At 45.0% G+C, this 23,365-nt stretch overlaps 1 protein-coding gene across 1 annotated transcript in view; it reads left to right on the top strand.

The window, feature by feature from the left end:
- Positions 1–23,365, top strand: part of LOC138548034 (cytochrome P450 4B1-like) — a 567,791-nt gene that overhangs the window by 194,408 nt on the left and 350,018 nt on the right. Inside the window, exon 2 of the mRNA XM_069642251.1 lies at positions 18,819–18,963. Within this exon, the coding sequence (XP_069498352.1) occupies positions 18,819–18,963 (145 nt within the window). The remainder of the gene's footprint in view (positions 1–18,818; positions 18,964–23,365) is intronic.

Genomic DNA, 23,365 nt, shown 5'->3' with positions numbered 1-23,365 from the left:
AGTGGTATTTCGGGGCTGCCCTACGCACAGACACAATGGAAAATGCAAATATAATGTAAGTAACTCTTTAGATGAGTTTATACCGCAATTTAATTACTATACAGTAGCTTTAAAGACGGGTTAAATTGTACTTGTTCGTTCTATGTGGCATATTGTTTTGTACCGCGCACTTCTTGAGGAGAACCATCTCCTTTTACGGAAGCACCTCAAAACCTTCCTCTTTGCTTCTGCTTTCTCACTCCCTCTCCCCTGCTACAAATGGTCCACTGTCTGCGACCTCGGTCCTGGGCCCTTCCACTCTCCACCTGCACTGCCTCCCTGTCAACCCCTGCACTGGGGGACTGTCTCAGTATCCTACAGCCCACCCTTGACGTATAGTACCCAGTTGCACTGTCCTAGCTATGAAATAATTTCCCGACCTAATATATAAAATGAATAATTTTAATAAAGATCTGATGGTGAGACTAATTTCATTTTTTATGTTTTTAAAACAGGTACATCCTTCATTATTGTCCGTGTCACGAGTACCAGACACCGGCGGATGGGTTTTATAACCGCCAGTTGCTTCTCCGCGTGAACAACGTTAGCACCCTGACCATTTTATGGGACGATCGCCAAGTACAAGTATGCCCTTACGCGGTACTAACGGCTAGATGCAACATACAGACCGTTGTGGTGGCCTAGTGTCTCGTTGTTGGAACAGCCATGCGATTATCAGTGCGACCGAAGAGCTTATTTTATCGTAAACCAACACCCTGTGTACTGCACACGAACATCGCTTGCCTCAAGACGAACTATTTTGGATCGAGAGCAAAGAAAAATGCAAATCGCAGAATATTCTCTAAACATTTGATGTCCAATAAATGTACTTTGCCAAATGGACAATCTTGCCGTTTGCTTTTAAACCACAGTTTCATATTCCGAATTGTGGCGCTGTATTGTGAGATGATCTAAGACCCTGTGTACAGCAAAGGAACATCGCGTGCCTCAAAACGAACTTTTTGGAACGTGAGCAAATAAAAATGCAAATCGCTGAATATAAAATCAAATAAATGTACTTTACCAAATTTACAATCTTGCGGTTTGATTTAAAAGTACACTTTCATATTCCGAATTGTGGCGCGCTGTGTTGTGAGCTGATCTGTGTTGGTTTCCGGGTTCTGTGTGGAGTCGCGTAGAAGACGCCTGGGCGCGTTTGCCTACGCAGCACAGTCACGTCACGGATAGAGGCGGGGAATATGAATGTTTTGATAAAGTCTGTTTCAGGGGCGGGGGATTTGATTTAGTGCCGCAAAAGCAGGTGAGCCAGGTCGATGGGGGGAAATGATAGGATTATCAGAAAATGGCGGCTGATTTCGAGTGCGTTAATGGACGAAAAGTAGGGTAAGGTCCATAGGAAAGTTTTCTACGATCTACCGATTTATGCTTAAAAACACATGGCCGAACCGTAGGGTCAATAAAAAAAAAGTCCCGGAACTATCCTTTAATTTGCCTCTGTCCCATTCTCCAACACACCCATGCACTCCAAGTCTATAGAGTGTGAAATGTAGTATCTGAAATGGAATATGGAATCGTGCACTGCTGATAAGTGCGAACTCTTTGCAGGTCTTGGACTTACTACATATGTAAATGAAGGTCTGACAATCATGCATGCTTAAGACCTAGCAATATGAACGCAACGCTGCACCGCAGTTCAAGGGCATACCTGTCTGTAATGTGCAACACTTGGCGTTTCCCGCCCACCTTGGTTGCCACTGCAGGTTCTCACACGCCGTGCCTTCTGCACTTAATCCCAGGCGCAGCAGAGCTACACTGCACAATTGCTCAGAACAGATGTGAAGCTGTCATATACTGCTAAATCTCCATCATGATGGAGATTCACGCTGCATACAAAACCAGCTGAATCGTCCCTGCATTTAAAATTGCAGTGTTTTTTTAATCACCAATCGTATTTATATTTGTTTTTATCGGCCCCTATGAAATGCTGATATCATGTTTGGGCCTGGCTGTGCCCTGTAGGATTCTAGTCTGTGCGCCTGGCCCACTCACTGCGCCATTTTATGTGCCCCCTTCAAACTCCGAGATCTTCGTCAATTCCATCATCGTTAGACTTCTTCATCTGCTGCGTGGAGAATGGGGCCCTGTAATACCCCTAGGGCCCTGCAGATTGATAAGGGAGGAATTTAATGGAAGCGATAGTGGTGCTGCCGATTAGCCAGAGTGTAACTTGGGTTGGGGGAGATGGGCGCCGTGAATGATAGGCCCAAGTTTCGCTATTGGGTTAGTGGATACCAGGTACAAATAAGGGAGCGTGATGCTTCCTGTCCACCATATGCCCAAAGAATCACACTTGACGCGCGGTGTGACTGTGCAGTGTGTAGGTAAAGTTCCAAAAGCACAGCCCTGCACCGTAACCAAAAAATACCATACTGCAACTCATCCAGTACAGGACTGCAAGACTTGTCCTTGGCCTCAAGCCCAGGGATCATATCTCTCCAGGACTGAAATCTCTGCACTGGCTCCCTGTGCAGGGATTTCAAAACTCTCTGCATTGTCCACACGGCCTTCTGGGGTCTGGGGCCTCAATACCTTCAACTCTCTCTACCTAAATATCTTCCTTCTCGAGCTCTTCGCTCATCCGCCTCCAAATCCCTCAGGGTCAGTCGTTCCAAGCAACGAGTTGGGGGTAGATCTCTTTCTTCGGCTGGGGCCTCCCTCTGGAACAGCCTCCCAGCCTCCCTGAAACTTGAGGAGAACCATCTCCAGTTCTGGAAGCACCTCAAAACCTTCCTCTTTGCTTCTGCTTTCTCTCCTCCTCTCCCCTGCTGAACTCCTGGCTGAAACTGCACTGGTTACCTGGCTACCCTCTGATCTCGGGCCCAGGTCCCGTCCCCCGCCAGTTGTACACCTGCACTGCCTCCCTGGAAATCCCCGCACTTTGGGACTGTTTTTTGCATCCCTACAGTCCCTCACCAGCACCTGACACATGATGTCTGCACTTACCCTTGCACTTGTCACCAGCTGGCCTTCTCTTATTGTTTTTATTTATTCTTTTATCCCATGTACTGCACTGTCCCCACCTCCCCCTCCCACCCCGCACATTTCCCCTTCAACCTTTCCCTGCACTTGCGTGATCTGAATGTCACTTGGCCTAGTAGGATTGTTGTCTCTGTCTTCCTTCTGTTCCCCCTCACTTGCCGCGTCGCGCCTTGAAACCCTTGTGTATAGGCACCTTATGAATGCCATATCATATCATATCTTAGTGGAATGACCTAAAAGCAAAAAAACACAGGGTCAATTATCAAAATATTGGGATGCCATGCCAGAGCAGTGCCCACTGCCCAGTGCCCACTGCCCAGGTAGGGCGGGGGGCTGTCATTTGTGAGTCCAATGACCCAAAATTATGTGTGCTTGCTTATGAAATATATTACACATCTGCTGTAGGTGTAATTTCTGCAGAGCAGACTGTGTGGACATGGACATGCAGGAGTAGTAGGTGAAGGTGGCTGAGCAGAGAGTCTACGCTGCAGAGTGTAGAAGAGGCGGCATCTGTTAGAACACTATTGAAGGACACACCTATAACAAGGGCCTGGGAAGCATGCTTGTGCAATGTTTTGTATCCAAGCTCCTTAACTATCATTGCCCACTGCCAGTGTTGGCTCTTGCTGGACTTCTGCTTTGGTTGTACAAAACTAAGGGCCTCATCACGAGTTGGGTGGTATCCCCACTGGGATACCGCCCAACTTTATTTGCATTACCGCCCACCCATCCAGCAGTATTACCACCAGATCATGGTTTGGGCGGTAAAAGTTATTTCCCATTCTCCATTGGAAGTTTCGGTGCAATGACCACCGGCGCAATTACCGCCGGCGGTATTACCGCACAGTAATTGCACCAAAAATCAGCTCAGTTTGGGATAAAAACGCCATACTCATGATGTGGCTGTAACCCCGTTACCACCGCATTTAAGGGCTATCGCCTAACTTGTGATGAGGCCCTAAGTGTCCTCTTATCAGGCTGTTTTCACCCTATTCTTGGCAGACTTTCTGAGACTGTAGGTTTGATTTCTGGAACAATCTGACATTACATGATTTATTGCTATTTATTTGTGTCCAGTGTTATCCATACACCCTCTCTTAAGTCGTCTTTGTCATTAATCATGTTTATGTATTGCTTATTTTGTTAAACCAATAGAAAGCATTTCCTTTGCATTCCATATGTTTAGTGAACTGAGAATGCAGGAGCTACTGCTGTACTACTGCTAATATTCATTTGTGAGGCAGAATTTGTGTCCCACTACTAGAAGAACCAGACTCCCATTCGTCTACTAATCCATCATAAAACAAAAGATCTTGCTAATGTTTAGATATTTAAAAATACACAATATCAGATGAGTTAAATTTTTAGAAGGAGAACAAAGTACCCAAATGTCCCTTGAATTAGAGCATTTTTTTGCTCCAACGTTTTTTTTTGTTGAGTGGTTATCATTGCCATCATTCACTACTTTCTTTATTGTGGTTTGCACTACATCACTCTGTTGTATCTCTCCAACCGTCTTCTGGGGTTTATTTGTTTTTTTCTGCTAAATTTTCCTCGCCCCAAAGACCGGTAATTAATTTCTAATTCGATTGGTGCAGATGGCCTCAATTGTTCATTCTCCAAGGTGCCCTTTATCTTCTGCCCTGGTACTCTTTCTTTATGTTTTCGGGGTTGTTGCTCTTCGTTGCTCGTGGAAATCTTTTTTGTAGTTTCAACACTTTTATCATTTTTAACAGCAGTGGCCTGAGTTTTCCCCAGGCAGCCGTTTTCCTTCATTTCGCAGATCTCAGATTGTGAAATAGTGGCCTGCTCCTTCAGTGAACCTACTGTGGTCTTTACCACTTCTGGTTTACCCTTGACTGGAGCAATATTTTTTTCTTGTTTTTGCTGCCCAGTTCTGGGAACATCTTGGTCCGTTATTGGCGCATCCTGTGGTATCCCCAATGCCGGGTTTGCAGCATTTATCTGTTGTTGCACTTTTTCCTGTAGACATAACTGACAACGCATCCATTGAATGGTATCCATTAGGAGTGCCATCATGGCTGACTTCTCACTCTGTTCCCCACTTGCGAGATCACTCAGTCTCCTTTGCCACGTAACTGAGGCTTCTGCTTCATGATCTAAGCGTGCTTCCACCTTTGCTGTAAAGGCTTCTTGGTAAATTAACTTGGTATGGACCATTGCCAATATTGTCGCATTATCCTTAATGCTCTTGTTTATAGATTTGCAAAGTTTTGTAAAAGGTGCTAATGAGATGGATACTGTGGCCATTACATTGTTTTGAATCTGAATTCCCGCCGCTGTAGAGATCTGCGTTTTATCCAATGGCTGATCTGTTTGAACATTAGCATTTGACAACTCCTTGAGTTTAGTACCAGCTGCAGTGTCAGGCAGGTACTCTCTCTGAATGACTTCTTGTTCTTCATGTTGTAGACTGTGAGCACTCAATTCTTCCAGCCTTGATGAGTCTGAAGAGCTACTCACGCCGCTTGTGTTAATTTGGCCCGTTGCACTTCGGATCATTTGTGTCGCATGAGGGCCTATCTTCCTATCCCTTCTCTCATTGCTGTTGGTAATGGCAATTACAGGTTCCAAACTTCCTTTATTGCTTTTTCCATTCAAAGCGGCTATTTGCAGCAAAGGTCTCACCTTAGGTACAATAGCCCGCTGGCTGCTTTTTAGGCCCTCTACAGTCTGTGACCTCACTGATTGCTTTATTCTGGTCGAGTCCGTTATGCCGTCCCAAGTTGATTTCAACTCCCTGCCTTTCATTTGTCTAATAAAATTGTTCCTATGTTCCATTTCTTTAATCTCGTCCGCTATTGAAGTTTCATTCAAACTGAATCTTCTTGGCTTTCCAAACACAGGAGTGGACATCTGTGACTTGTGCGGCCTATTAATTTGTAAAAGTAAAGGTTGGTGGGGTCTGGGCTGCTTGTCACCCTGTATGTTTGGTTGATTATCTAGTTGCATAATAGTGGGGATGCCAGAGCGCCCAGCTTTCTGTGGCTTTTTAACATGTTCTGCCTGAATATGCAGGTGCCCTGTTGGATTACTTCTGACACTACTATTCCTGTTGTTTCCTTCGGTCTGCGTGTTAGGGGTGTTTAGGTACCCCCAAGACGATTCTTCATGTACTACCCCATCTGCTTCTGCTTGCAGCTGAGTATTGTTGCGGGTCGTGGAGCTCCCTGCACTGCAATTTGCATTCCTGTTGCCTGACACTTCAGTGCCAGTCATCGCCATTGACACCGGCCATGTGCCTAAATCGGCTATTTGCTCGACAGTAAAGTCAATAGCGACCTTAGCACCTTAGCAGCATTCTCCTCCTCGCGGCCCCCTGCCATTAGCGATTCTTTTGGGCTCAGTTCCTACAGTTCTTATCCCCCACTTATCAGACCGGCAAGCTGTGTGGGTGTCAACTTGCCAGTTGTTTCATGTGTTATTTGAGCGGGCGGCAGTATAGGTTGTCCATTAATCGTGGGCAATGCTGCAGGGCATCCCAAAAGCGAGGCAGGGTAACTGCTGTTACCATCAGCAGCCTGGGAGAGGGGCAGCCCCAACCTTATCACAGCCTGCTCCTCTCCTCCCCCCAGCTACAGAGACACGCAGTCTCTGCAGCACAAAGCCAAGGAAGGGTGAGGTGTGAACAGTCACCTCACCCTTCCTCCAAAAAACAAGGTGCTAAGCACCATAAGGAAACCAACAGTCAGGCAGGGCCCAGGTTCAAAGACCTGCCCCCATCAGGGGGCCAGACAGTCGGCTATCCGGCCGGGGCTGTGACATCAGCAGCCCCCACTACATACATAACAAAGACCCAGGGCCTCCCTGGGTCCTATAAATAAGAGCAGCATGCTCTGAGTAAACACAATCTGTTTGTGGACCCTGAACAGGGACCCAAACAAACAGGAGGATCACTGTTTACTCAGTGTCTTCCAAATCATTTTGCTTCTTTAGCAAATCCTAAGAAAGTTTGCTGTACTCCGCAGCGTCTTTTTCCTTCCTGAACATTGTTACTGTTCACAACAATTGCATTCCAGCCCTAACGAAGGAAGAAGAGGCATCCGAGCAGCCAGTGCGGATGGTGTCAGTTTCAACATCTTTGCAGAACGGACAAGCGAGCCGCGAGCGTTTCCGAAACAAAGTGAAACAAACAAGGACGCGTGCCGTGTGAAACCTTCACACCCATTCTCGAACAAAGGAAAAAGAGGCACCCGAGCAGCCCAGCGCGGACGGTGCCAGTTTCAACAGTTTTCAGGTAAGCCGTCGCGCTGGGACTACGGGGAAGGAAAAAGTAAACACTGTGTCCGGGAAGAGATACATTTGTTCTGAGCCCCCGCGCCGCAAAGTAGGCTGTACTGGATAAACTCAACCCTGTGATAAATTCAAACAGAATCACAGCCAGTCACGCGGGGGCCAAATACTGCCAACTAAAAAATATTTTCTAAATTTTTACACGGGCGCCCCCACAGCAAAACCATTATTTTAAATAACAGAGACACATGAAACAATTCTGGGGGCTGCCCATTTATTTGAAAATAAGCACCACACACGGTGGGCAATAGGAGACATTTCCCTGAACCCTCCAAATGGAGATACATTTTCTTTAGCAAAAGAGCTAGCAGAAAACATATGCTAGCAACACGAGGGCAACAGCTACCAGTTACCCAACACAGGCAACAAATAGAGCAAGCTCAAAGGAGCGCACCGATAACAACTGCCCTAAACCCTGGTAAAACGTTTTTTCCTTTCCCTGTAACGGGCCAAAAAGGAGCATGGGGCCCAAACGGAAAACACAGGCGCCCACAACACCGGCACAAAAGCCCAAATCACCACAGCTGTTAGCAGCCATTGAAGCAGCAGAACACTACGGATGGGCATGGGTTAGACGAAACATGTACTGCCTACCCAGGGAAGGAATTGCCAGGCCACCCAGCCAAGAGGAGGGCACTGCACCATCAAAAAAGAGAAAACTATCGAAGGCGCCAAAAAAGGTAACAAAAAATTGTCAAAACTATGCGAGAATGTAGCGGAATTGCAGCAATTAATGCTAGGAGTAAGGGCGAAACAAACACCGTCCGCAGGGGAACCTGGGGCCCCAAACCCACCATTGCACTAGAACCTGCAATAACGATAGTCAACACCCCGGTAACGCCACCTACAGCAACCCCGCCACAACAGATACAGCAGGTGCCAGTAGCACCCACAGCAATAAATGCAATAGCCCCAACAACTCCATCAACAGACCCAGCAGGTGCATTAAAAGCATGGGCAACCCCTATCGCAGACAACACGGGAGTGACAGGGACACCCGGCAACAGTACAACAGACATTGTAACGCACATTTAGACCAAAAAATGAAATCTTTCCAAACAGAGATATTAAATAGATACAAAAGATGCCTGGCATGGAACATTGATACCACAATCAAAGAAGCCATATGGACCAAGGAATTCATAGAAATAATTTCATTAATAGAAGGCGAGCGCAAAGGGAAAGATGCTTTCAGAGATCCCAAAAAGATAGAAGAAAAAGCTATTGCCAGAAATGCCCAGGTGGAACAAAATTGGGACAACTGGTTACAAGCTTTTGCCATCTTAGCAACAATATACGAAGAAAAATTCCCCATGGATTGTAGGAAACTCTGGGCATATGTTGATAAAATAAGGGAAGTAAAAGTAACCCAGAGGGGGAAGACATGGCTAGCATATGATATCAGATTCAGGAGGAGCATGTCAGAAAGGCCAGCCATTGAGTGGGATGAGGTCCAGAATGACTTATATAACCTCAACGCCGAGCCCCCACCGGAGGAAGATACCACGCAATCTTCCTCCAAAAATAACAAAAACACTCAGGGTAACAGGTCCAATGATAATGATAAAACCAAGAAAGGGAAGCAGCCCTTTCGGAAGAACCAGCCATGGGTGGCTTAAAATAATGCCCACAGACAGAACAAAAACCAAGCTGCCAAATCCAACATCCCATGCATACATTTTTGGAAAAACCAGTGTACATGGGGCAAAGAATGCTGGTATAAACACACCTGCACAAACTGCAACGGTGACCATGCAGCAAGCAACTGCACCAGACTACCAGCCAAGAAAGAATGACATCCCAATTTTAGAACCAGGAAGAACACCCATCAATCCGGGCAATTTTAGAGAAGCCCTTAACAACTACCCAGACAAAGAAACCAGCATGGCAATATGGCAGGGTTTCACCAAGGGTTTTTCCATCCCATTTAAGGGCACAGGGTCACAAACCGTCTCGATGAACCTGAAGTCAGCCAGGGATAACCCCCGGATAGTGGAAACCAAAATCAAGAAAGAATTGCAACTAGGCAGGATAGCAGGTCCCTGGGACCGCATGCCATTAAATAACTACTTAATATCCCCACTAGGCCTGGTTCCCAAAAAAGAACCCGGAAAAATGTGGCTAATCCATCATCTTTCCTACCCCAAAGGCCGTCATTAAATGACGCATCCCACACACGGAATCCGCCGTATCTTACACACATTTACAAGAAGCGGTAAGACTCATACAGGAATGTGGCCGGAACGCCCTGAAGGCCAAGCTGGACATCGAATCCGCTTTTAGACTCTTGCCAGTCCACCCAGATTCACAGCAGTGGCTAGGTTTCACTTTTAACAACAAATTCTATGTAGACAGATGCCTCCCCATGGGGTGCGCTATATCCTGTGCACTATTTGAGCAATTCAGCTCCTTTTTTTCAATGGGCTTTCCAAAAACACAGACCAGGGACACAAATAGTACATTACTGTTAAAAAGTAGGTTCCAAGCTCTTTAAGTTCACTTCATGTAAGTGTATTTCCATCTTTCTTGTTACAGTTCCACATGAAGACATAAAGGACATTAGCTGAGACAAACACCGGCTCCCATCACCCAGAGCCAGCCAGCTTTAACTGCCAGTACACAGAACACTCACTCAGAACATTCCATCATCCACTCATAAACATTCCAATGACATCACAAGCTACCTCACCTCAGACAGGCACAATACAACAATTACCTTGATGACTTCATGGTAATGGGACCACCAAACTCTGGTAAATGCGGCAGGGCTTTAGCAAAACTGGAACATATGGCCGCGCAATGGGGAATTCCCCTGGCGAAGGAGAAAAACACCAAGCCAGATACCAGCATAATTTTCCTGGGTATCGAAATAGACTCAGCAAAGGGGCTTTGCAGAATCCCCAAAACAAAAATAACAAAACTCTTGTTAAAAATACAAAACCTGATAACTAAAGATAAGGGGACAGTAAAAGAAATACAATCCCTAGCAGGTAGTCTCAACTTTGCATCCAGAAAAATACCCGAAGGGAGGATATTTTCCAGAAGCCTAGAGTTCAAAATCAAATCATTCACCAAACCCCACTTGCACATCCAGCTAGGCAAAGAGGTTAAACAGGACCTAGAAACATGGGCAAAGTTCCTCAGAGAGTTCAACGGGACTTTACTTTGGCGAACGCTTTTAAACACCTGGACAAACAGTGTCCTATTCACCGATGCAGCCGGGAGCAAGGGTTTTGGAGCCATACTAGACTCTGAATGGGTGGCAGGACACTGGCCCAATTCATGGCAACCAGCGGGGTGGACAAAAAACATCACCCTCCTAGAAATATTTCCCATCTGGCTAACATTACACATCTGGGGCAGGCAGCTAGCGAACACGGAACTTTTTATCTGGTGCGATAACATGGCTGTAGTGGGTTCCATAAACAGAAGGTCTACAAAATGCCCTTTAGTGCTGCAAGTCTTACGAGCCATTACAGCAGTCACATTACAAGAAAACATTGTAATCAAAGCAAAGCACATTTCAGGGGCAGATAATAACATTGCTGATGCTTTATCTCGCTTCCAGTGGACAAGATTCCGAGAGCTAATACCACACGGCCAAGAACAGATGATATCAATCCCAGCAGAATTCTGGGCAATAATGGGAAGACAAGAATAATGGCATCAAAGCCAGCGCCAGAGAGCCCAGGCCGGGATGCCCAACGGAAACCAGGCACCTCTAAAACGGGTGCCAACAACACATTGGCATCAACGCCAGCACCAGAGAGCTCAGGCCGGGATGACCAACAGAAACCAGGCACCTCTAAAACGGGTGCCAACAACACATTGGCATCAACGCCAGCGCCAGAGAGCCCAGGCCGGGATGCCCAACAAGAATCAGGCACATCAAAAACGGGTGCCAACAACCTCACAGGTTTCCTAACGGAAATGGCAGAGAGAGCAGTGGCAAGCACTACCGCAGCACAGTACAGTAAGTGTTTACAAACAGTATTTAAAGCCACAGGTTTAAACCATGTAGAGTTAATAACGATTAAAGACATAGAAGTATTTTTAAAATGGGCTCGGGAACAAGGGTTCAAAAGAGATTGGGCAAAAAGACACCTGGTGGCAATCTCATACTTTACAAAAATACGGGGCGATTCAGATCCCACCCAGAACGCCCTCATCTCCTATGCAATGAAAGGATGAGGCAGAATAGAGGGTCCCCAAGTGGACACCCGACCGACCCCTTGATTTTAACAAACTTGTGCAGATAGCAAGCCAGTTGGAAGCCATATGTTGGCACCCATACGAGATAATTCTATTCAAAACAGCATTTTTTGTAGCCTACTTTGGGGCTTTCCGGGTAGGAGAACTCATCGCTTCCAGCACCTTGGCCACAAACGGCCTGGGTGTCATGGAGGTCAGGGTAAGACAAGAGAGTGTTAGCATAGAAATGCAACAGTCAAAAACGGGTGCCAAAAGAACCATCAACATTTGTTGCATGGATGAAGCAACAAACTGTCCGGTTTGCATCACTAATCTCTATTACGCACAACGACCCAAGGTGGGGGGGAGGTTCTTAATCCACAAGGATTCACCGGCGCTAAGCCGCTACCAATTTAAAGGGGTGCTGATGAAAGCAATCAGCAAAGCAGGGTTGGACCCCAAAGGTTTCGGCACCCACTCCTTCAGGATAGGTGCCGCCACTGCAGCATGGCAGGGAGGCCTAGCACCGCAACAACTAAAAATCATAGGGGGATGGAAGTCAGACTGTTACAAAAGATATATCAGACCACAACTGATATAGCCATCCTCCCTCAATTTTCTTATTCTTTTCTCCCCCCCAGCCCCCTTACAGCAACGACAGGCGAAGTGAGGACCGCACTCCGATCAGCATGGATAGTCGGCCACTCATTCGTCTTTAGGACAGGCAGATGGGCAGAAGAGACCAAAGAAGGGCCACCTTTCAGAAACACCATTGCTTCATGGTGGGGATACAGAGGCCTACGGTGGGCTGACATCCACAAAACACTAGCAGAACTAGTGGCATACATGGACCCCCCAGAATTCCTGATCATCCATCTAGGGGGCAACGACCTAGTCAACACAGGTAGACAAATTCTATGCGAGGAAATCTGCTCCTCCTTAGCAGGCATTTCACACAATTGGAGGGGTATAGAAATATACTTCTCAGCCATCCTACCCAGAAAGAAGTGGCTAGGGGCCAACTGCTACAAATCTGTAGACATCTCCAGAAGAAAATTGAACAGAGGGATAGAGAGATTCTGTACGACAAGAGGACTGGGCTTCAGGCTGTTTCTCATCACACCATCTTTAACATTTGCGTTTTGTTTACATGCAACCAACTATACATGGATTAGTCTCCAAGAAGATTGTTGTTATTTCAAATTCATTTACATAAATACTTGAATGAAAAATTGTCCCTGGCAGTTAAAGAAATTCTGGGTTAGTGCCATGTTGTGTAGAAACTATAACGTCTTATGGAATAGCTTTTCGTACTATAAGGCAACTGCAGTTGACCTAATATCTTCCAATGCAGCGTGCTGCATAATTTTAGTATACCTTGAGACTATATGCATAATAATTAAAAGATGTTTCTTTCACTGGAAAAGGGAAGCCCTCCAACTCATTAATGGTCTGTGTGGTGTCTTTGAAGTACAATCTCCTTTTTGAATTGTCTTTTTAAGATAAACATCATCATATTGTGATCACGATTCTAAAATAGAACCAATTTTAGACTGTCGACCTACAGAGTTAAGATGTTAGGAACAGTACAACACATACACAGGTTCTTGGAACACAGTATTGCCACTATTCAAAATCTTCCAACTTTTCTTGATTATACATTGGGATGTGCATGCTTGCTTAGTAAACGTTCTCACATGCACACTCCCTTTTTGCTATTATTTTATAATTCACAGCGATAGTAAAGCTTCCCTGTGATTGTTCGATGTCTGTTTTGCTGCTATCCTCAACAGTTTAAAAGGGTCTTATTTTATGTCACGTTTGTTAATCAAAATACTGGCTTATATCTCATAATTGTTCTTCTGGCCACTATTTCTTTTCAATGTTAGGAAATTCCCGAGTGGAGGATTATCTCTAAGATACCATAGGTAGTGGCTGTCACTATGTAATTATGATATGGTCTCATCCAAAGACTGCCTTCTCTCTATGATAGTTAAATCAAGGAAATCCAATGCCCGTCTACTAAACTGGCGAGTTAATTCTAAGTGGATTTTTTGTGTGTTCAACCTACCAATAAACCGTCTAGCTGTTTCTTCTGTACCCTGTCATATGAAAATAATGTAATCAATGAGGTATTTCCACATTAGGATGATGGCTTAGTCTCCAGGCAGATTGTTCTTATGTCAAATTTATTCACAAGGATATTGACTACACTCGGGGCCACTGTCTCACCCATAATCATGCCTCACACATGATGGACAAATTGTCTCTGGAAGTTAAAGAAATTTAGATTAGTGCTATGCTGTACAGAAACTATAAACCCCAATGGAAATGCTTTTTTCTACTGTAAGGTAACTAGCGTTTACCTAACATCTTCCAGGTCAGCTTGCTGTATAATCTTAGTATACATTGAGACCATATACATAATAATTTGAAGATTTTCTTTGACATCAAAAGGACACACCTCCAACTCATTATTGGTCTGTGTGGTGTATCATTCGAATATGCTCAGGTCTGTGCGGTGCTCTGTAGAACTTGCAAAGAACTGTATTAGCCAGATATTCATGAGGCAATCACAGAAAGGTGCAGAATGCCTGGTTATTTATCCTAGCAATCTGACAAGTTAAACCTCCCACATAGCACACACAGCCAACGTCCAAAAAGACCCACTGAAACAACCTGGTGATCAAGCAGCAAGGCACCTTAGTAAATATGGTTTCACGGTGTTGCCAAACTGTGCCATAGGTTCTTCAGGGAGATCAATGAGATGACAAGTAAAGTCAGGAATGGCCAGTGCCCAATGTTTCCCGCTAAGGCGGTGCTGCAGATGCAGGCAGGTGAAGAGAAGCATGTTGACAGTGACAGAAAGGGGGTGGAGGAGAGAATTCCTGCCCCTGGAGATGAATGTGAAATCCCAAAACACTGGTATCTCAGATTCATGACTCTTAGCTCACCAGAAGACCATGCACAGGGGTCAGCACTTTGCTGGCTGCTTATAAAAAGCAGCCCACCATCACTTGAAATTGTTATCAGGGTCAATCAAATACACTCCTGTAGAACTGATCATCCTGCACTCTCCCTCATGGGCCCGTCAAACTGGCACGGGCCCTTAAGTGCACTTGAACTCACTCGCTTTGCTGCTGCGGTATGATCCACATCATTGTGAACGTTGCAGAATGCTGCTGTGTCTCAACACATTGTGAAGCAGCTGAAGAGGGTGTTTTAGCCTCTATAAAACTCAGAAGCAAACAAGCAATCAGTCATAGGTCCCTGTTGTGACTTGTTGAATGTTGTACTGTTCTGATGTCCATCTATGAATGCTGATGAATTGCTATGGCATGTGTGTGACTGACAGCTCAGGAGACTGTTGATGAGTGCCTGAATGTGTGTGTTTGGAATGTTACTTTGAGGCTTGACCTGGAGTAAATGATGGGCGATCTCTCTCCTGTATTTAGCATAAGAGTAACTGAAACCATTATAGTACTAAATATACTTATAATAAAGGCCACCCAGTGGTCGAAGTGTACGAAAGGAAGTAGTGGAACTATGTTCCCTGCTGGCCTGCACCTGTTCTCCACAATCCCAATCGCTGCGCCCCCTCCCCCACACAATCCAAACCCTCAAACGTAAACACACCTGCTATTTAAGGGAATGTTCAGTGCAGTGCAGTGCACTGAAGTGCAAGCTTCAACTTCTTCCTGCACTTTTATTTTAAAATTAAACCATTCCAGAACTGTTTCTTTTAAAATTGAAAGTATAGGAACAGTGAAACTTAAAAATAAAATGTATAGGAGCACCGCTCCCAACTGCTCCCGCCCACTTCGACCTCTGAGGTCACCTGAACTTTCTAACCAAGAAGCTCCAATTCGGTCTGTATCTAGACTCACAACTCATCCTTTTTTGGTTATATTGGTTACCCTTTGCTTTGTTACACAATGCCTGTCATGCATAACCACATGTATTTATTAGTATCAATTAATTCTGCCTGGTGCTCTGTTCATGTTACTGGGCACCTGGAGACTGTAGCTATGCACATGTTGATACAGTGAATAACTGATGGGAACTGTTGAGAATCACCAGTCACCCAAGTATGGTCAACTTTGTATATCATCTTCCTGCAGTCATTTCTATAGGCCAAATGTACTTTAAAACATAAATGTGCACAATTGTTTTCCAAAAATATCTTTGTGGTGGATCCCAACCACTGCGGAAATAGATTTTTCGATCCGGTCACATTTTCATTGAGTGTTGCTTCCCTGGAAGGCATCATTTGGCACCATTCCTTCCACCCCTAAATTGCTTCAGGGTGAATTCCCATTAGCCAGGCCTGCTTGTGGAATACCTGTTGGATTATGTCATGCTTTACCTATGTTTTCCTCCTAATCTGTTTAACAAAGCACTTGTTTCATAAGAATGAACTAGGGGTCACCCTAACAATCCTGGGTGGTTTTGAAAATCTTTATCTGCTTTTACTGTGCCAGTGTACTTCAATCCGGTGTCTAGTCAAATGGTCGACAGACAAATGGTCGACACAATTTGGTCGACAGGTCAAATGGTCGAATTTTTTTTCAATTTATATATATATATATATATTTTTAGGTTTTAGTTTAGGGAAAAAAGGGTTTTTTAGCAAAAAAAAGGGGGTCGTGGGGACCCCCCCAAAAAAAAAAATGTGAAAAAAAAAAAATTAGACCATTTGACCTGTCGACCTTTTGGTGTCGACCATTTGTCCTGTCGACCATTTATTTTCGACCAAATGATCTAGAACCCTTCAATCCCACATTTACTCACCTGGAAACCCACTCCAATTCAAAGTGAGGATTATATATTGGGGTGGTGAGGTGGGGCAATACACAGCATTCAACATGGTTCTTAGAAAAAAAAAACACCAAACCAGGATTTTTAAGTGTCCAAGAAAAACATTTGTGCTCAGACCTTCTCTCTGCAAACAATGACAATGAAGTGACAAATTGAAATGTTTCTCTAGGCCATTAGTCGCAATCCTGCTCCATACATGTGCCCCAGACTGATACCTACTCACCCAGTTCCTCATACATGTTCCCTTGTATTGACATACCTTACTGTGGAATTTTTCAAGCAGATCTGGTCCTTTTCTTTGGTCTAGGACTAAATCCATGATCGTGCCCTGTATTCCCCTGTGACCAGCACTGCCTGTGATTGTTCGGAAAGCTTGTCAAATGAACAAGTCACTCCCCCTTCAAAGTTAGTCTCCTCAGGGCACCTTTTGTAATGGCAGTCCGGGACTGGCAATGGGAAAGGGAGACACGCGTTTGCCAGCTCTCCCAAGCCTTGCTCTGGCCCTTCCCCTTTGAAATCCCTAATTACCAGCTCATTGAAAAGTCAAGAGGCATTGCACTACAATATTATACCACTATTTGATTAGTCCTTAATTCAGCGGCCTGTTGTGAGGGTTGCATTTGTGATTTCTGCTCAAAAGTGGCTTTTTGTGGGATGTTTGCTCTGGCACAAGGTTGTATATGATGCTTGCAATGTCATATTTGCTCCTCGATAGGGTCATGTGGAATGGTGCTCATAGGTGGTGGCATATGTGATGCTTGCACTATGATATTTGCTCGTGTGTCGTGTGATCTACCATGTCTGCACCCTGATTTTTGCACCTAATTTATGAGCCCCAAATTACTCATCTGGAAGCCCACTGCCATTTAAAGTGAGGATTATAAATTGGGCGGGTGAGGTGCGGGCAATCCACGACAATCAACATGGTCTTCAGAAAAACATCCAACCAGGATATTTGCTGTGATGCTTCGCTTGCCAGTTGCCATTTTGACTGTCTGAACCCCTCGCTAGCCTGCCCATCACTGCTCTTTCCAACATACACAACACACATCGACTAAGCCACTCAAACACACCCGCTTCAACAAAACATTTATCTACCCCTCCCAAGCTCACTCCATCCACCCTAACTCTAGGGGCTCTTGAAGCACCCTTCTGGATACACACAGCACTTATCTGCATCAACACAACAGTAAAGCAAGCTGGCATTGTTCAACCTGTGCCTACCAACCAAACCCATGCCACTTTCCTTGCATTTCTCATAGAGCCAAGAGACCATGCAAATGGCAAAAGTGCAGAACATAGGAGCTAACGACTTAAGTGAAGACATTTAAAGCACAGATAGCCAATTGCCATTGCCTGGTGGTGGAGTGGGGAAGGATGTACATAGTGCAAGTTGTAAAGTTCAACATTTTATCAATGGGGCAAATGAGGAGAACACTGGAAGGGTAGATAAGTTGAGATTTCTAGTGGGGTGGTAGCAGAGGAGGTAACAGCCAGGTTTTTTCACTTGCTGTGTAGGTTTTACCTTGAAGTGGCTCCAGTGGATGTGATGAATTGTTGGAGTTTTAGATCACTTTCAAAGAGAACCTGTGGGTGATGGTGAAAGCAGGTCGGGGAGAGGTCAACGAGGGTTGGAGCATGACATGCCACCTAGTAGATTACTTTGTTCTTGGAGGAGTTGAGCCTAAAACAACTGGCTGCCCACAGATGCCCTGAAGATAGTTACATATACAAGAGGGCAGGTCAGGTGTAAAGGAGGGAAAGGAGAAGTTCTGGGTGTAGAATAGTCGGCAAATTGGTTATAGGAGACTTCAAACGAGGTGATGAGGGTTACACATGTATAGCAATAAAGTATAAAGACAGTGGGACTTCTTACATTTCTTACATTAGAACTATCAATAGCATTGCAACTTTTATCACTTAAAAGAGGAACACAGATAGAACAAGATTACAGAAATGATTTTCACTATGCTCAGTATAAATAGATGACACGTTCCACTTGCACCTGGTCACGGCTCCATCAGATGCCGGCTGTTTGCGTGATACCTTCATGTGAAGAGAAGGTTTTTGTGATTCCTCTCCACCACATGACATAGGCCATGGTGAGACATGGACGTGCTCACCGTCTCTGCCCCCCAAGGAATACCTATACAAAGACCAGCTAGAAACCAGTCTTCATCTAGTCTAGACTCCATAGAACCTCTTTGGTGAACATTGCGGGCAGACTCTGATATAGGGGCTGACTCACACAAATGCGGAGGTGGCTATGCCAGCTTTCCGCGGGTGTCGTTCGTGCTCAGTGTAATGAAACGTACAGTACCAATCCTGCTCTGCCAACCCTTTTATGTGATATGGGGCATTAAGTTGATAGAACATACGTTGATGAAAGGACAGATTTAATTTCCAAGAAATAGCAGACCATTTTACGTCATTCACATATTTTAATTTCTTTGCAGTTTCGTTTAGATGGGAATGATTTGGAAATCCAGGTCAAATGGGCAAAACAATATCCATCCGCCTACCCAGTCTGGATAGGGAAATTTGAGGCATATGTGTACATCACAAGCTGTGACTACGCTAAGACCTTGCTGGGAAGAGCCGGTAAGTGATCGCATGGTATTAATGTTTTGTTTAGTTGATGGAATGTTCTCAATGCCCCACACGTGTGATGTGGTGTCTCACCACACTAAAGAACTTCATCACCTACTTCAGTATCACTGACAATGTGAATTTATATTCATCCACAAGATGTGATTCCCTATTGTCTAGAGACAAAACCAAACTACCTGGTCCATCATAATTCTCTCATTCATATGTGTTGGGTGATAACCTCCTTTGTAGACCAATTCTGCAGACAGGTTACCTGACTGCCTACAAAACATACATACATTGCCAGGAAGACGATCTCCTATTCGGACCTGTGTGTGTGTAACATACCTTCCCTGCATCCTAGTGGCCAACCAGAGCTATTGTATTATGATTAGAAACATATAGGAAGAAGGATCTGGCATGCCAAAAAGCAATCGCATGATGCCAGCATAAGGTGCACCCCTGAGCACACCTCACCATCCTGGAGAACGGGTGGGAGTGCTAAATTGTAGGGCTAGAACGGCATCAAAGATCACTGTTTCATCTGCAGTTACCTGGGTCAAGAGACCATGCAAATGGCAGCCGAGGGTGGTGCAAAACCCAATAACGTCATGGCCATAATCTCCCCCCCCCCACTCCCCGACGCAGCAGCATATGCGAGATATAGTCATGGGGCATACTGTACTTGAGAGTGGCATATGGACTTGCCACTCTTTTTTATTGCCTGAAATAGCCATTTGATCAACACATCATGTCATTGGTTGGCCAAAACATAATTGACAACCCCATATGAGACATTCATTATGACCCTGGCGGTAGCCGTGCCTGTAATACAGGCACAGCTGCCGCCGGTATTATTTTTTTCTGGCACCCAGGAATGGGCAATTACCAGGTCATTACGTCCTTGCCGGACACGGTAATCGCCCATTCCTGGGCGCCAGAAAATATTCTTCCCATAGGGCTCAATGGCAATGGGGAAGCCGGATGCACCGGCAACATTCGTGAATGGTGCCGGTGCATCCGAACGCACCCGACCGCAGAACTCGTAGTTTGTCGATCCGGGAACTACGGTACCGGCAATCTTACCAGTACCGTAGTACCCAGACCGGCAAACTTGTAATGAGGCCCATTGACAGTTTAACCACAAGGTGTCTCCTTGTCATTCTAAAGTGGCCAAAGTCCTTGCACTAATGTGCACTTGCATGACTTGCTCACAGCGCACACGGGCAGACCCTTGTAACGGCCTATAGTGTCCAGGTGGGAGTCATGGAAAGATCATTGGTCTGAAACCTCACCCAGGGGAAAGCAGGTAGCCAACAGTGCTCTGTTGGAGCCTCATCACTGATGCTTTCCTTTTCATTTTGTAATGTAAATTCATTAATTAATGGTTTGGTGCTTTTACAGACGTATCTGTTGCATGAAAAATATAGAAATTGCATGACAGAAATGTGTATTTGATGAGGTTTTGTTGTATATATAGAAACCCTGCTCCATTTAATGTGCGCACAGTAGCTATTTAAAACCAAGAAGTCTGTAATCAAAGACAACTGGATGGAGCCTAAATTGTAGATTTTACCCATTTCCCAGTTTGATCCCTCCTGGGTCACCAATCCTGGCTCCGGAACTAGTGAACTCTGTCAATGTAGGCTCTACAGGGATAAAAACAATATTTGATTGCTCAAAATGGCCAAAGTTAGTCCCCCAATGAACAACCAATATCATTTCAAGTGTTGTTCGCTGCTGGTCATGATAGGCCATACTGTTTCACATTACTATTATTTTGATGTAAATTCCACATCAACAAGACTCTATATTGCATCCTGGGTTGTTGCTTTGGGGGGAGGGACAGAATACTTGTGAATGGACACGCAACTGCCCGAACGCACTGGTAAATGAAACCAGTGCTCGTTTACCAGATGTTTACGTTTGGAATGTGATAGGCCTTAGCAAAAGCCATGAAGTTCTCTTAGAAGTAAAGGTTTTGAACACGTACAGTAATTATTATATTTCATTACTCCTATTTTTACTATTTACTCTTCTGCCTAAAATCATGGCAAACAGTTTTTCACTGTGGTCCGCTGTGACCTCATACACCAATATATTGCAAGTAGGGTTCTGGGTTCTAATTTCTCTGCTAAATGCATTGAGGGGCTATTACTGCCTCAATGCATCTAGAGGGGGGAAGGAGGACCGGAGGGAGGTTGAAGTAAGCAGTATTCATTGTCTAAAAACCTATTCTCACTTGAAGTCTCATTGTATTCATTAACATAGGTGTAAGCTGTAGGTACACGGATACAGTGTGCCTGTATGTTTCTAAGTGAGCATGGTCGCACCAGGGGTAATGTGTATCTAAAGGGGAGAACTCTGGTGTCCTTGTCTACTTAATTTGCTAGTAGCTAAGGCATAACTGTAGCTCCACAGGTCTGGGAGAGGAAGGGGCTTGTGTTGTAGGTTATGACGAGTTTTAATAACTTGTTTTCTAGGTGGATCAAAACCATTTTAGGCTAGGGAGTTGAGTCTGCTAAGCAAAACCTTCCCTAGGGGTTTGTGAAAGCCGTACCTCACTGGGAGTGACTCCACACCATGGGACAGGGTCTCCCATTTTAGTAAGGAACGCCCTATTACTGATACACTGCCTGCATGCATTGGAATACTAGAACTGGATCTGTCTGCTAGCTGTGGAACTACAAATAATGCAGGAAATACATTTAAACAGTTTGATCAATGCATTGCTGGTCTTTCAAGGAGTTGGACAATCAAACACCTCCCTTTCGTATATGAATACAAGGATAATAGGACTTACTCAGTTGAATGGAGGGAACACTAACTGCAGAGGCAAGCCTCCGATGTACAGGCGACATTCGGAGGCAGAGCCAGCTGTAGTGCACAGAAGTACCCGGAAGGCAGTCCAGACGGAGACCTGGAGAGACTCTGGCAGAGAAGCCCAAGAGGGAGAGAAACGTGGCCGATGAGGCACAAGCTGAGCAGCATTGGCAAGGCTGAGCCGAACGAGGGAAGGCGTGACCACATGGTGGGCTTGGAGCCCAAGAGACAATGACAAACCCGGTTAGTGAGAGGGGAATGAGACCCCCGCTTGCACCACAAGAAACGAGAGAGAGAGCAAAGAAACACTGCCGATTGCGTACCAGAGAGGATGCAATGGAGCCACATAGAACACCAGCGTCAGAGGACCGGAGCCACCTCGTGGGAGCATGACCTGCTATAAAGACGGTACGTGGGTTCCTGACAGTCAAGGGGGCCATAGAGAACAAACCCAGTCAAGGGGAGGAATAACAAAGAGTATACAACTCTATGAGGGGCAACCCGGCCCAGAAGGGGAATCAGAGAAATATAATGAGAGCAGGTTTGGAAACCCTGCAAACCTCAGCCTTCAAATAAGCCAAACGGCTCAAAGGCACACACAGAAACCAGGGGAGATACACATATCCCTATGGATTGAGTGAGAAGCTGGGAACAAGAGAATCAAGGGAGCCAGGAGGGGCCTATAAAGAAAATCAAGAATCAGCCTAAGGGGAAATCCGAATCGAGCAAGACTAGACTTTCGTGGGGAGAGGCCCACATAGTTGGTGGAGGAAGATTCGGGAAACAGCCCTTCATCTACGATCTTTGAGATAATTGACTTTCTTTGGAACCTGAGAATTCTAGGATGGTTATATCTGAGGAAAAAGCCTTTTCTTTATTTGCTGAACTCTGACAAGATGGAGATGAACTGATAATCTCGTAAAAAAAACTATCTCCTGATATAGAAATGTGACAATACAAGAGAATCCTGGAACCACAAGGAGACGGCAGAGTAAAGAACACTTAGTCAACCACTGGGGTATCCTATATTTCCCACTTTCCCTTTTAGGTTATTTTTAATTCGTAGGACCAGTTTAGAACTTAAAATTCGGACAGAGGGCAAGCTTTATTGTTTTGACTAATATTGACGAGCACCCTTAATTTACTTCCCTGTTAGTAGTATAGTCAGTAAGGCGTTTTAAATAAAAGCATTGTAAACTGAATACGTCTTCTGGTCCGAGTCTTTCTTCTCATACGCCACACAGCGTAGAGGTGTTGTGGAGTAATGCAGAGGAAGCTCTCCATGCTACCACTAGAGCAAGTGAAGGGATGAGACGTGTGAAACTTGCAGTTTTCCTAAATTTAAAATTGGAAATAAAAAAACTACAAATTTGAGGATCGAAAACGAATGAAACAGGACTGGATGAACTCAAGCACGGCCACTGGAAACCAGACAGCTCTGGAATCACAAGATTATAAAATAACATAATGCTAAAATAAAGGACTTGGGTATAATTTTCAAATCACTTATACGTTGTGGCAATTGGCTGGCACTTTTGGAACTGCCTATAAGTTGTAACTATTGGTATTGGAAGTAAAACTAGGGGAGAGA

This window comes from Ambystoma mexicanum, chromosome 1q (genome assembly GCF_040938575.1).
Source record: "Ambystoma mexicanum isolate Mex_15411 chromosome 1q, UKY_AmexF1_1, whole genome shotgun sequence".
NCBI lineage: Eukaryota > Metazoa > Chordata > Amphibia > Caudata > Ambystomatidae > Ambystoma > Ambystoma mexicanum.
This window is presented reverse-complemented; position numbering and strand designations above follow the sequence as displayed.